The following is a 13,651-nucleotide window of genomic DNA, read 5'->3' on the forward strand; positions in this document are numbered from 1 at the left end:
TCCTCTTTGCTTTTAGAAAGATTTTATTGCTTTCTTTTTTTCTGATAACAAATTTAGCTCAGTTCACCAAAACCTTATTTTTTATTTCTCTCTCTCTCACTCCCTCATCCTGACAAACAGCAATAGGTAGCAATTGCTAACTAATGAATCTTTCTTGTGCCACTGAAGGATTTGATTATATGCTCAGACTCCAAATAGAGCCCTTTTTGATTTTCTTGTGAATAGGAAGAAGAGAAAATATTGTATTGGGGCCTCATGTTTTAAGCAGAACATATAGAGAACTAGTCTTACTTCAGTTCAGAGACAGACAATTGGTTTTTTTAATTAGTTGGAGGTTTTTATATGTGAAAATATTTCTCTCCTTATTTGAAACAATCACAGCAGATGGGGAAAAAAAGCTGACATTGAAGGTTTCAGAATTGATGATGCCTGTGCTGGTTACAGCCATTCTACCTTTCCTGTGCTGTGAGTTCTGCTCGTTTTCAGCTGTGCAGCAGAGGGATGATACAGGGACAAAGAAACTTGGCTGCTGGTAGCCAAGCAGCTTGAAAGGTGCTTGGTCTATAAAATGAAGAGATGCAAATTCCAGGAACTGCAGCATCAGTAGTTAAATTCTTACTGTAGCTCCTCACTCTTTCCCTACACTTACATGGAAAAAAATGCAAATACTACTGCCCTGGACTCTTATCTACTCGCCGCTCGCTTCTGGGCTTATCTCCAATTCACATGGACTTCCCGTTTTTTAAATGAAGACTGAGGATTGCAAATAAATCACATGGCTTCCTGACAGAATTAAATATTGTTAGGTGGGTGACAAGCCATTAGAGCATGGTTATGATTTGACTTTCCAACAGAAAGTGCTAGAGAGATCTTCACTTGAATGGTAGCACAGACAATTTTTTTCTAATTGCTCAGCTGCTTCTATAGAGTCGTTTAGACATCTGCTTCTTCGAAGAAGATCAGTGTTCTTTAATAACCTTCTTAAAAAAGGCAGACTGGTACCAAAGTTAAGGTTTGGCTTGAGGGATGCTCTTTATGAGCCTTGGTAGGAGATGTGTTTCCCACCTTCAGCTTTGGACTTGGCCTGGCCAGGAGTGAGCCTTCCCCAATGCTGGCACCACTCTCTAGAGCAGAGCCAAGCTGGGAGGCTGGAGTGAAGCCTGTGTGGAGCCCTCAAAAAGATTAACATGTATTTAAAATATTTGTCTTTGTCATTTTACCTGAGAAGTCAAGAAATCAATGCTCATTAGTTGCCTGGTTAAGAACAGTAGCACTGTATACCAGATTTCTTGATGCTGATGGAAGGGGTGTGTATTCTTTCATAGTTTGAGATTTATCCAACTATGGTGCTTATCAGCATAGACAGATATATTTCACTTTCTTGCTGAAACAAGCTGGCTGCATTTCCCTGCTTTTATGTAATTAATGAAGTTTTTGCTGTCTGTTGTGGTGCGATTTTCAAAGACATGTGAAACAGCAAAACATGCTGGTAGAATGGCAAACAGTAACAATTCAACCTTTCTTAGAGTCTTGTCCAAAAGTGGAGAGGATTAGTCCACAGCCCCAGACTAGAGGAGAAGGGGGTCAGTTCCCAGAGAAGCCCCCTGCAGCACCTGCAGTCAGAGCATGCCATCCCATGGGATTTAGTGTTGGGAAGGGAGATTTTCCTTGCACACTGCTCTCTGTTCTGCCTGGTGCTGCTATAGAGAATGGCTGAAAGGGAAGGTGCTTTTTCTTCCTTCTCCTTTTGAGAAGGGAGTGGAGGGAAGAGAGCAGAAAAATGGTGTTTTTATCTGCTTTTTTCTCATTCTGGTTGCATAAACACACCAGAGTATTTCTCTAAATTGAATTAAGCAAACATTTCATGTTCTCTCCCTACTTCCAGAAAGCTAATGTGGCTGCTTGCAGATTTGCAGCTACAGAGGAGACAAAGATCTGTAGTGCACACAGACTCAAGTGCTGAGCAGTGTTATGCTGAAAGAGCTGCACAAGCTTTAATAGCATATAAAATGTTTCTGGGCATCAAGCAGTAATCTGTTTAAATCCCTGACAGGGATGAGAGAACAGCACGTATTATCAGCATATGCACAGAGACAGAAAGTCTCTCAGAACATTTGCATTTTGGATTTGCTGAAATTAGGAGGTTTCAACCTTTCCAAAAAGGTTGAAATGGTGGAAGGGGTAATTTTAAGACTTCAGTTTCTCCCTGTCCCCTTATAAATATTTAGGGCTCTTCTCTTTCCTCTGCACATGTGCCTCAGTTACACTGATCCCACTGGCAATTTCTTTCGAATGTATGGAATGTAAAAACCCATACGCTTCTCTTTCATATTAATAATCATAATTTCATTCTCAGATGTTGACAATCCCAAGTATTCCTTGCCTCACATGGTGAAGGACTGACCCCCACCGTGCATGGCACAGAACACTCAGCAAAAAGATTGTCCCCAGGCTGCAATTCCTCATGAACACAGATCCTTTTCCTAGCAAGCACATGTGTGGAGCTGCATATCTTGAGACACAGTGCTGGGACAGACCTCAGATAAAATGTGAAAGGCGTCTGTGAGGCAGAATGATGCAAACTGAACTGGAGCAGAATGTGATGCTTTTGTGGATCAGTGGTGAGCAGGCAAATAATGAGGTAGTATATATTGGTTCTTTGTGGGGAAAATTGCTATATCAGGAAGGTTTGACTCTAGGGATGTTTTCTCTATGATTTCCCTTATTTTGGTAACCAATCTGCCAGACTAAAATCTCTCTGCAAAGAGTCTGTGTAACTCAAGGACTATTACATTAGTGATTTGTATCAAGTGGCATAGCTAGAGCTGCCAGTTAGAGGATACAGGGCCAGGTGGATGAATGCTTTCTCCAATATCAAACAGATGCAGCAAAAAATTATTCAGGGGCAGGAAAAGAAGTCTATTAGTTGACATTATTGAAAATGTCAACTCAGTCAGCAATAGCTATCTGTAAAGATGAGAGAGAAAAGTAAGAAGAGAAGACTATGGCCACTGAATAGAAGATTCTTGCCTAATTTAAGAGGAAAAATGAGTATGTCTCTACTTATCTGATTAAGGAGAAGGTAAACAGGAGCAAGTTGAAGAAAGATCTTTCCCTTTTTGTCTGTTAACTGGATGTGACTGCCACTTCAGCAATGACAGCCCTCCCTCCCTCCAGTTTCAGCTACTCAAATAGCAGCAGACAAAGACTGGGAATAGGTAGTGTGGATAAGCTGGTTATTGAAGGTTTGGACTGTGACCCTCTTCTTCTTCCAGTCAGGCTGTTAAATATTCATGTAAGTGGGCTCAGATAGATCCCTGCCATCTGTCTGTACTTATATGACTTCATCCAAACAGCTCCAAAACATGTAAAATTTTATACTCGGAACAGCTCTTAAAAGAAAAAGAGATTTGTTTAAAACTACCTGAAGGGAACAGGAATAAAAATACAATGTGATTTAGCAAGTAAATTTATTCATCTGGACTCCATCAGCAAGGTCTCAAATTCAGCTCTTTTAAGAGCCAGGCCCAGCTGTAGCCCAAGGCTCTCCAGGTAAAGGTCATATTTAGTGTCATAGTTTATATCCAAAGTGTTCCACAGCTCACCTGCTTATTGATCATTAAGCATAAAAAAAGTCTGTATGCAACTAAGAAGAAACTGGAGATTATGTCACTATATGTGTGTGTGGGTACAGAATGAAAGTGTTTGAGGAGAGGAAATCAGTAATAAACCCATTTTTTAGCCTGCACTGCATTCAGTTGCACACCTTGATGACCAGATAAAAGGGGACTGTCATGCAAGCTTCAGTAAACAGTGTGCCATATGGACAATTCCACGAGGGAACAGATTGTCACAGCTACATTTGACCTGTTTTAGAGCAGTCATGACTCTCCCTTGGCACCATGGATGTGCTGCTGACATTTCAGCAGAACTGCTTCAAAAAACACTTGAGTGCCACTGTCAGAATAGTGGGGCATTTTATGTGTGAGAAGCAATTTCTTCATTTTAAATTAAGCAGCAAGCCCAGTGCTTCTCCCCTCAGAGCCTCTTAAAACAGTCTGAGCAGGAAAGAATACTGAGACAAGAATACAAGACAAAGCCAGGCTTTTCAGTGTACCTGTGTTAAGTTACTGAATACATGCACTTGTGTCATTCATACCCTTCAGGGATTTGAATCTGAACCTCAGATTCAGCTCACAGAAACCCCTGCATGGGCTGCTTGTCACAGAAGAGATGTCTGTGAGATGGCTGAGGTGGGTGATTGGTTTCATACCTGCTCCCAGAAGGGAGCTTATTTTTTTCTGTTCAGGCTCTCACCTTTGAGCTCTTTTTAGACAGGAGTGCATTTTGAAAATAAAAAGGAACACATTTTCATTGTGGTGCTTAAAAAATTCTTACATGTCTTTTGGAAGCATGCCAGAGTGGGTCTTTGTGCCTTGAAAACATTTCAATATGGTGTTATTCTTTTAAGGTCTTTCTCCTTGGCTTAGTCTTTAAGAATAGCCTTGAGGCTTTCAGCTTACTCCATTGATAAAACTTTATTAATGATTTTTTTTTCACTATTTCAGGCATTGGGAAAAATGTCATCTGTGACCGAACGGCGACTCCCCTGGATGCCTTCAGGATGATGACTGCGGCTCATTATTACCCAAAGCTCATGAGCATCATGGGGAACGTTTTGCGCTTCCTGCCTGCTTTCGTGAAGATGAAGCAGCTGATCCAGGAGGGTTACGTGGGGGAGCTGCTGGTGTGCGAGGTGCAGGTCCACAGCGGGAGCCTGCTGGGCAAGAAGTACAACTGGAGCTGTGATGACCTGATGGGAGGCGGGGGCTTGCACTCAGTCGGCACCTACATCATCGACCTGCTGACCTTCCTCACCAGCCAGAAGGCCGTGAAGGTGCACGGGTTGCTCAAGACCTTTGTGAAGCAGACGGACCACATCAAGGGCATCCGGCAGATCACCAGCGATGACTTCTGCACGTTTCAGATGGTCCTGGAAGGGGGAGTGTGCTGCACGGTGACGCTCAACTTCAACATCCCGGGCGAGTTCAAACAGGACATCATCGTGGTGGGCTCGGCGGGACGGCTCATTGTGATAGGCACCGACCTCTATGGACAGAGCAACAGCTCTCCTCAGCGGGAGCTCCTGCTGAAGGACTCCACACCAGTCAGCAACTCCTTGCTTCCAGAGAAAGCCTTCAGTGACATCCCATCCCCCTACCTGCGGGGCACCATTAAGATGGTCCAGGCTGTCCGGCAGGCCTTTGAGGACCAGGACGACAGGAGGACCTGGGACGGGAGGCCCCTTACGATGGCTGCCACTTTTGACGACTGTCTGTACGCCCTGTGTGTGGTGGACACCATTAAAAAGTCAAACCAGCTGGGGGAGTGGCAGAACATTTCAATCATGACTGAGGAGCCAGAACTGAGCCCGGCATACTTGATCAGTGAAGCCATGCGGAAGAGCAGGATGTCTCTGTACTGCTAGCTCCTCTGAGCTCCTAGGAATGAATAGGAACCAGACAGCTCTTGAAGGAGATGGTAATTCAGCCCCTGTGAAGGGCTTGGGTATCTTAGATGAGGATTGCAGGAGAAGGAAATACAGTGTCTGGATCAATTAAATCTGTTGGCAGCTAAATGCCAAACTGATGTGGTCCTTCAAAATGCCCAAAACAGACAGGAGACTTAAGAGCTGATAAACTTAACTGTTTTAATAACAGTATTAGCTGGCTGATTGCAAAGATATATCACAGACTCATCCCCTGCTTGCAGGTGCTTTAGATTATCCAATTGTGTTTACTGTGAAAGGTTGGGAAGATCCCTTTAGATTTTCCTTACCTACCAGAGGGCTGTGAAGGTACTGTCATGTCGTTAAATTTTCTGTAGTGTCTGACATGAATGGTTCCTACCATGACAGCTGACACCACCATGTTGTATTACTACACCTCCAACCAACACACAGAATAACAGGACTTGATGTGAAAGTGTTGCAGGATTCAGAAAATCTTGGCAGTTCACTTTTCATACAGCCTATTAGGAGCTTCTCTGTGTTGGTTTAGTAGTTGTTTTTTGATTTGTTTGGTTTTGGTTTTTTGTTTTGTTAGGGTTTTTTTGAAGCACAATTAAATAGGAAAATGTGTGGCTTTTAAAACAAAGCAGTCCTCAACCACAGTGCATATGCCCGGGTATTTGGGGAGGGAGGATCTTCTGTGAGCTCCTGGTAAGTGTCAGTGTTATGGGTTTTCCGATTAAAATGGGTGATGGAAAACCTTTATGGATGGCAGGTGGCACGGCCCAGTAATGATAATGGGGTTTCTTATACAGCCGAACTCAGGCTAGTCTTACAAAGATTTGCACAAAATTTCCTGTGTTTGGGACTGACTTTTTAGTGAATTCATCATGCATTTTGGTTTTAGGTGGGAAATACTAGGAATGTAACCCAAAACCGTACAATGTTTAGATGAACGGTGTTCTTTCAAACCACTGTGAACTCACATTGAGAGATGCACACCAACAAGTAATTTCACATCCCTCAACCCAGAAGTGCTCACCTCCACCAAGTGGTAAGTGTGAGTGAAAAACAAAAGAGATGAGAAAATTTCCCATCTATTTACAAGGAAAAAAAATTACATAGGACCCCCAGCCTTTTCACCTCCTTAAAGTGGCCAGCTACTGGTACTATGTTAATCATTCCCTGTCACCAGTGCAGGGGTGGACAAACTCTTTTGCTATGTTTGTCCTGTTCTTCTTATTAATATTTTAGATTGCAGTCTTGAAATAATTATTCTTTTGAGAATATCTTCTTGAAAGAATATAATGAAAAGGCACATGATTTATCCCAGTAAATAGGGATACTGTTTTTCTGTGTAAAGCTGCTCCAGTGCTGATGTGTTTACAGCGCTAGGTCTTTAGATAGTAAAAAAGTAGAACACAAGCATATAGCACTAAATCATATTAAACTTGAGAAAAACCTTTTCAGGGTTTTTTGTTAATTTTGACTAGGGGAAGTAAGAGAACATTGGGGTGAGCAGTAAATATAAAGAGAAAATACATTTTTGAAGAGGAGGGCATCAATAGTGTTGTTCATCTTATCTGGCTTTAGTCAGCTCAGATCAGCAAAAAAACCTGCAGTCAATACAGAGAGAGCTCTCCAAAGGCTGACTCAGTTCACCCTTGCATTAATATAGAAAGAGGTGCCCACTGGAAATGCCTGTCTTCCTCCTTTGCAGAGGATTTTGGCTTCTAAATTTTGGTGTGGCTGAAGTTAGGAAACTTGTCTCCCAGCCCAAAATTATTCATGTGTGCTTAATATTTCAAGAGCATATATATGACCTTTCGTGAAATAGTCCCCAAAGTGTGGTAGTGTGACTGATGAAGGAATAATGTAACACTGCAAAACCGCACCCAAGGGGAGAATTGTTTCTATCCATGTTGTTCTGCCAGTTCTAGCAACTCTCTCTGGGGCTGTTTCGGCTAAAACCTTGGGCAATGCTTCATCATTCTTTCTTGGAAGCAGCCCTTGACAAGTTTGGTTGTTTTTCTTTAAAATGGGTTCCTCTGAGAATTCTAGAGGTAGTATCTGTGCCAATAGGAATTTCCCATTTCAACTGTTATGTTATATACCATGCTATCCAGTTCCTGCCCTGAAAAGTAAGTAACACAGAAGAGAGAATTTGATAAAGAAATCACCTGTCTCATGAAAAATAGAATTACCCCCAAGGGGATCAAGAGAGTTTTCATACGGTGAAGCAAAACCCATTTACTGAAAAGAGTGGCTAGTCATGAATGCAAGCCTGGTGGATAATTAACCATGTCTAGTTAAACATCATCCAAAAGTGGAACCAAACATGGACCAAAATGTTTGTGAATCTTGCTTCTCAATGGTTTGGTGATTGTGCTGGAGTTGCTGTTCTTGTCTTTGTCCTTCTTTATGGTTTACAAATGTTGGCCGTGTTTCCTCTCTGTGTTTTCTTCTTTTCCCTGTCTTTCTGGGTTTTGTGATGCCACTTAGAATTCCTTCCCCTGCCCCTGCAGTGAACAGGTGAGACACAGTGAGTAAGGATACTACTGAGCTCAAACTTTCTGCCCCAGACACAAAGGTTTGGGTGACAGGCATCATCCATCCTCCGTGCAGACCTACTGATGCAGCAGAAAGAAAATCCAATGCTTTGGTTACACAGACATCTGATGCTGCTGTTCATACTGGCTTGCAAATGGGTTGAATCTTGTATAGCTCCTTGTGCTGGCCCAGTGAGAGCAGGGACAGGGTGGGACCTCCTCTTTCTAATACAGAGATGCTACATTTATGTTACCTAACTGGAATGGCAGCATACATTCAGGATTATGCAGCAGTTTTTTCCATTCTCTAGGAGGTGAAGGTGCTGCAGTGTCAAGTGTAAACATACTAAACTTCCACCTGGCTTGGAGGATGAAAGAATTGGTGTATTTATTGAATTAGTATTGTTTCAAACAATACAAATTGTTTGTATAGTTTCTGACAAATAGTTTCTTTATAGTCTGGGATTTTTCTTGGCAGCATCCAGCCCTCTGCTCCTTTGGTACAGTTGAAAGTACATTGAATTTGCCCTAAATAGCCTCTGGAGTTCAAGTTGGGTTTAGGAATTTGGGCAGCAGATAGCAGAGATGTACTTGATTGAACACAGAAGCAGTACCAACGCAGGAAACACGTATTTGGAATTGCACTTTTAATGCTGTGCCACAAGGTTTGAGATGAATGCTGCTAAATTGGTGCAGGCCTAGGAGCCAAACTGCAGCTACTGCTGGAATTTACAGTATCCCCCAAATGAACTTATTCATACACTAGATAAGAAATTTCATTCCTCTTTCCCAGGACTGCTGTTGGAGAGGCTCTTTCTTTTGCCATCAACCTGTGCACATGGGATACCGATTGTTATGGTCTGTTGCCAAAGACAGAAAGAGCCAAAGGGTGAACTTTGCTGCTCTGCAGGGCTCTGTTCCAGTGCTGGGACAGTCAGCTGGGAGAGGGTGTCTTGTCTTATTTCCCATTGGAATTGCATTGGGATTCACACCAGGGGTGGAGCAACCCTGCGCTGTGTGACAGCAGGGCACAACTGAACTCCTTAAATGTGCCCAGAGGGAGGGTGGTGATTGTAGGGAGCCCCAGGAAGGTGTCTGCAGGCTGGTACCTCTGTGCCTGCCCTGCAGGGAGGATATGCTGGTGGTGTGGAGGGTGAGAGCTGCACTTCCTGAGCGTGACAGCAGCAGCCTTGCTCCACCTCTGTGTGTGGGAGCCCAAGAAGGGTCCCTGCCCTTGGGGAAGCAGAATCTGTCCCGTACTCCAGCTGGATAGGCACATCCTCAGTGCTGATCTCAGTGGAGTCCTACATGGAAGTGTAAGAACTCTGCAGGAGCTTGGGCTTTCCTACATCTAGTACCATGCATGTGGTAAATCCATAGTACTTCAGCTGTGCAGTGAGAAAATACCAAGTAGAGACGATGGGACCTTGCCCATGCAGCCAACACAGCAGAGAACTGGGCCATGCCTTGATGAGTTTCAGCTCAGGATGGGCTGCTCTGGAGCTCATCCTTTGCTTTGGCTGGAAGTACGAGAATTCCCTGCCCAGCCAGCATCAGGCAATCAGAGGCACTATCCACTTCGTACTGTGTTCCCTTCTTTTCCATAACTTTCAAAAAAGTGACTGTACAAGTGAACAGCTGTCCTGGAAGTTCAGCCATTCAAAAAAAGGAGGCTTTTCTGCTGCATTGTGGTCAAAGCACAATGACAGTTCAATTTCTTGTTTAGTTTTTTGTCCATACAAATGTGGAATAGACCCAGACAATTTAAAATTACTCACATTCTACCAAGAAAAGGCATATTTTATTTACTGGGTAAAGGTAAACATAGTATCTTGATGTTGTTTCTGCAGAGATTCATAATGAGTGATGACAGAACTTCTTGTTGCTGGGAATTTTTTTATTTGACTTTTATTTATGTCCTTCAGCATAAAATATCACTCATTATGAAGTCTATTCACTGCTAAGTTCTGTATTTACAAGCCAGAGTTGTGGCTTTGTGCACATACTCCACACTGGTTTGGTGTTCCAGTGGCCCAGTGATGTACCCTTAGTATTTATGAAACACAACACTGGACTTTCGACCTCTGCAGTGATCTCTGGGTATCTGGAGCTAGTTGTGAAATGGCAGGATTATTCAGGACAGCAGTTCATTTTTGTTGTTGTTGTTGAAGTTGTTACTTGTGGGGGGCAAAGTTTGTAAATTTTAGAGATGAAGTGTGACTGAATAATACTTGGCAGTCTTATCTGCTTTAAAATTTCCTCTTTCTTGAGCTGCTGGGTGAAGTCTGTCCAATAAAAATAATTTCCCCTTAACTCCCCACTTCCATTTGCTCATGAAAAGAAGAAATTTTTAAGTAAATGGGACTACACATAATGCTGCATTCATGAACTGATGTCAAAACCTCATGACTTAATGAGTGTATGAAGCCACAGTCCAAACAAGTAATGTCTTTTTTGAAGCTGCCAGATCGAGGCCTTGGGGTTGGGGAAAGAAGGGTATCGGCACAGGTCAGACTGAAATAGCTTTTATTCAGCATTTTGAATAAAATGAATAAACAGAATGGCTATGGTCAATCCAAAACTGAACACATGTTTGTATAAGGGTATTTATTTGCATTTTTTAATTTATTTTGGGATTGAGTTCCATTTTTAAAGAATGCTGTTTTGAAATGAAAGATTTTTTAAACCTTTTATTATATTTTGGCAGTGTGAAATTAATTGTTTGGGGCTGGGTGTGGGTTTTTTTGTTTTGTTTTTTTTTTTTTTAATCCATACTTTAAAAATCTCATCCATTTGGTTTAAGGATGTTCAGTGAATTCAGCTGCCCTTGGGCAGGTTTAGCTCTGAAGCTGGACCCTCACAGTATCTTACAGTTACCCCACTTTTAACATCTGAATTTGGCCTTCTGAGTTTCCTTTGTGTCTTCTTGTGGCAGTGGGAAAACTGATTCATTCCATGCAGTTGGCAACAGATCATCAAGACACTTTTTGCAGCAATGCCAGCCATTGTCTTTAAAAGCACTTAACTCTATTGACTTGTTTACCTTGGTTATTTATGACCTTCCAGCCATGTGCTGTCCATTATTTGTTTTCCTTTTTTTTTATATCAGCCATTGGACTCACTTCCCTGCCCTCTTTGTTTCTCATTCCATTGCAAACCTGGAGGTGAGCCTCCCTCGTTACCCACTGAGCTCCTGCTCAGTCTGTGTTACATATGGCATACAGGGTGGCTAACTACAACCTGAAGTGACTTCTAGTACAGTCCATTACGGGATAGGTGACCACCACAACTGCTCGAGTACGGGGCCAGCCAGGGCAGGAATCAAAGCTCCCTGCTGTGCTGTGCTTCACGAGGAGCAGCACTCACTGTTTCTCTCCCACTGGTTTGCTTTTATTTGATTTTGAAACTGAGAAAATGTTCAGTTTGTTGCTGTGTCAATATTAAGTATATATTTATTGTTTTTCAGACATACATACATATATATAAATGCTATATATATATATATATATATAATGTCAACGCATGGACATATGTACAGTAGATATTTTAAAGAGCTATTTATCAAGAAAAGTAAGTGTTATAAGTAAACAGAGTTTATATTTTATATATTATGTAGATAGCAAAAAAAAAAAAAAGTGGTTAAATTATACTAGGACTTTTGGGGGTGGGGTTGGAGAAATGGGCAAGGACTGGTTCTAGCATTTTAAACAGCCAAACTACTTTGTACGGAAGCTGCCTGCTGTGCCTCTCGGCTGCAACATCTGTTTGTTTCTTCTTTTAGAAGATGATGTGCATTGTTACTTTTACATTGCTTGGGGAATGTAGTTAGTTTATTCTCAGACAACTGGTATGTGCTGCTTAAAACATGGTTTCCTGCTGTTCTGCATACTTGCATTGATGAAATAAAAGGATCTTAACTGGCAAATAAAGATGTAAAAGGTTGTGATCCCAGCTGTCTGTGGTCTTTCCCCACACCTGTATATTGGGGGGCATGTGTGTGTGTAATAACCATCACCTCTGCCTGGTTTCAGGCCTCCCTGTTAAGTTCAGCATATCAGAGTAAAACACATGGGCTTTGTGCTTGGAGTGGGGATTTTGATGGAGGGAGAGGAAGAATGAAGTTTAACACTGAAGTAACACTCATTGAAGATTTTATGTATGGCAAAGATTGAACTAGTGCCTGTTGGGGGCATGTGACTCGAGGGAACAGCTGCTTTTGTTGCCAAAGGATGCAAGTAAGTCCAATGCCACGGCAAAATTGGGACTCCCCCCCCCGCTGCTGCCTAGAGATCCTTTTTCCAGATCTCTTTCTTCTGGATCCTTTCACTCCTTCTTTTTCCACCACAGCCTGGAGATCCTCTTCCTACCTGACCACTGGTACTGTGGAATATTTTTGCCTTCCCAGTCCCCAGCTCCCTCCAGTGACTTCTCCATGCTTACCTCCATCCTTGCTCCAATCTGCCAGGAGCTGTCTGCTGGTCTGGTGCTCCTTTTCTCCCCTGTATGTGGGCATATCTGAATTCTTGTAAGGATCTTCTTATTCCAGCCCCTCTGTTGCTGAACAAAACCTCGCTTGGGTAAGAAGGAGAAGAAATTCTGGGATTTGAGGGAAGATTTACTGCCTCTGTGATTGATGTGTAAAAAGCATAGAGCATTTCCTACATAGCCTTTTAGAGCAGAGCACACAGAAAGATGCTGGATTCTCCTTGCGTCAGTGCACACTCCATTCCCAAGCACTATGACAGTATGTAAATCTGAGGCATAGTCTGTGAAGGGATGGGAAATCATCATCAGTTACAATGCACACTACATTCAGATCACATAAGCTTGTAAACTGTATATTTTTCATCTATATAAAAATTTACAGAGTTGGTATATTTTTAATAAAATTTACAGTGGGGTTTCATCACAGAAATGTAAAATGTTAGCAACTTCTATTACTACCACTGGAATTATCATACTGTAAATATGTACTGATATTTATATGCACCTAAAATACTCTTTAGCAGTTTTAATACACATAATTTTCTTAGTCTGAAGAGAAGAAAAGACAAGGAAGCATCAGTGCCCAGTTCTTCAGGAATTACAGTATAATGTTTGCCTTGTCCTCATGAGGAAATGTGGTATAACCTTGCTCAGGTTTTCAGATCACCATCCCCAACCATCAATTAGGCACTGAATTAGAACAGGGCCAAATTTCGTGGTATATCCTTTCCCATCAACTTCAGAATAAAACAAGGCCTACTTGTCTTTAAAAGGCTAAAACGTAAAAATCTCTGGAAAACAGCACCTGGGGGAGCAATTACTGTGAAACAGTGTTGGAGGTACAGTGGGGTTATTAGTACCGTGTTCCAGTGCACAATATATAACTGTACAGGTAAGTGAAAATGCAAAAGCAAGTATAAACAAACATTGCACACTAATGAGGCTGCACAAGTGCTAAGATAAACATTTCCAAACCTGTGTCAGCACGCTGAGACACTGAAGTATAGATTCATGAACCCAAGTGAAACTTCCGCTTTTAAAACAAACTGCAAAAGCATAGGTGAGGGGGAAGACCTCTTGCCGTTTTCCCTAGTTTTTGAAGAACCAA

At 42.1% G+C, this 13,651-nt stretch overlaps 1 protein-coding gene across 1 annotated transcript in view; it reads left to right on the forward strand.

Moving 5' to 3' along the window:
* GFOD1 (glucose-fructose oxidoreductase domain containing 1) overlaps window positions 1-12,004 on the forward strand; it is a 71,437-nt gene extending 59,433 nt beyond the window's left edge. The window contains exon 2 of the mRNA XM_041413160.1: window positions 4,569-12,004. Coding sequence (XP_041269094.1) covers window positions 4,569-5,488 — 920 coding nt within the window. The 3' untranslated portion in view covers window positions 5,489-12,004. The remainder of the gene's footprint in view (window positions 1-4,568) is intronic.
* Window positions 12,005-13,651: the final 1,647 nt, after the last annotated feature.

Source organism: Onychostruthus taczanowskii, unplaced genomic scaffold (assembly GCF_017590055.1).
Source record: "Onychostruthus taczanowskii isolate IOZ18803 unplaced genomic scaffold, ASM1759005v1 scaffold40, whole genome shotgun sequence".
Taxonomy (NCBI): Eukaryota; Metazoa; Chordata; class Aves; order Passeriformes; family Passeridae; genus Onychostruthus; species Onychostruthus taczanowskii.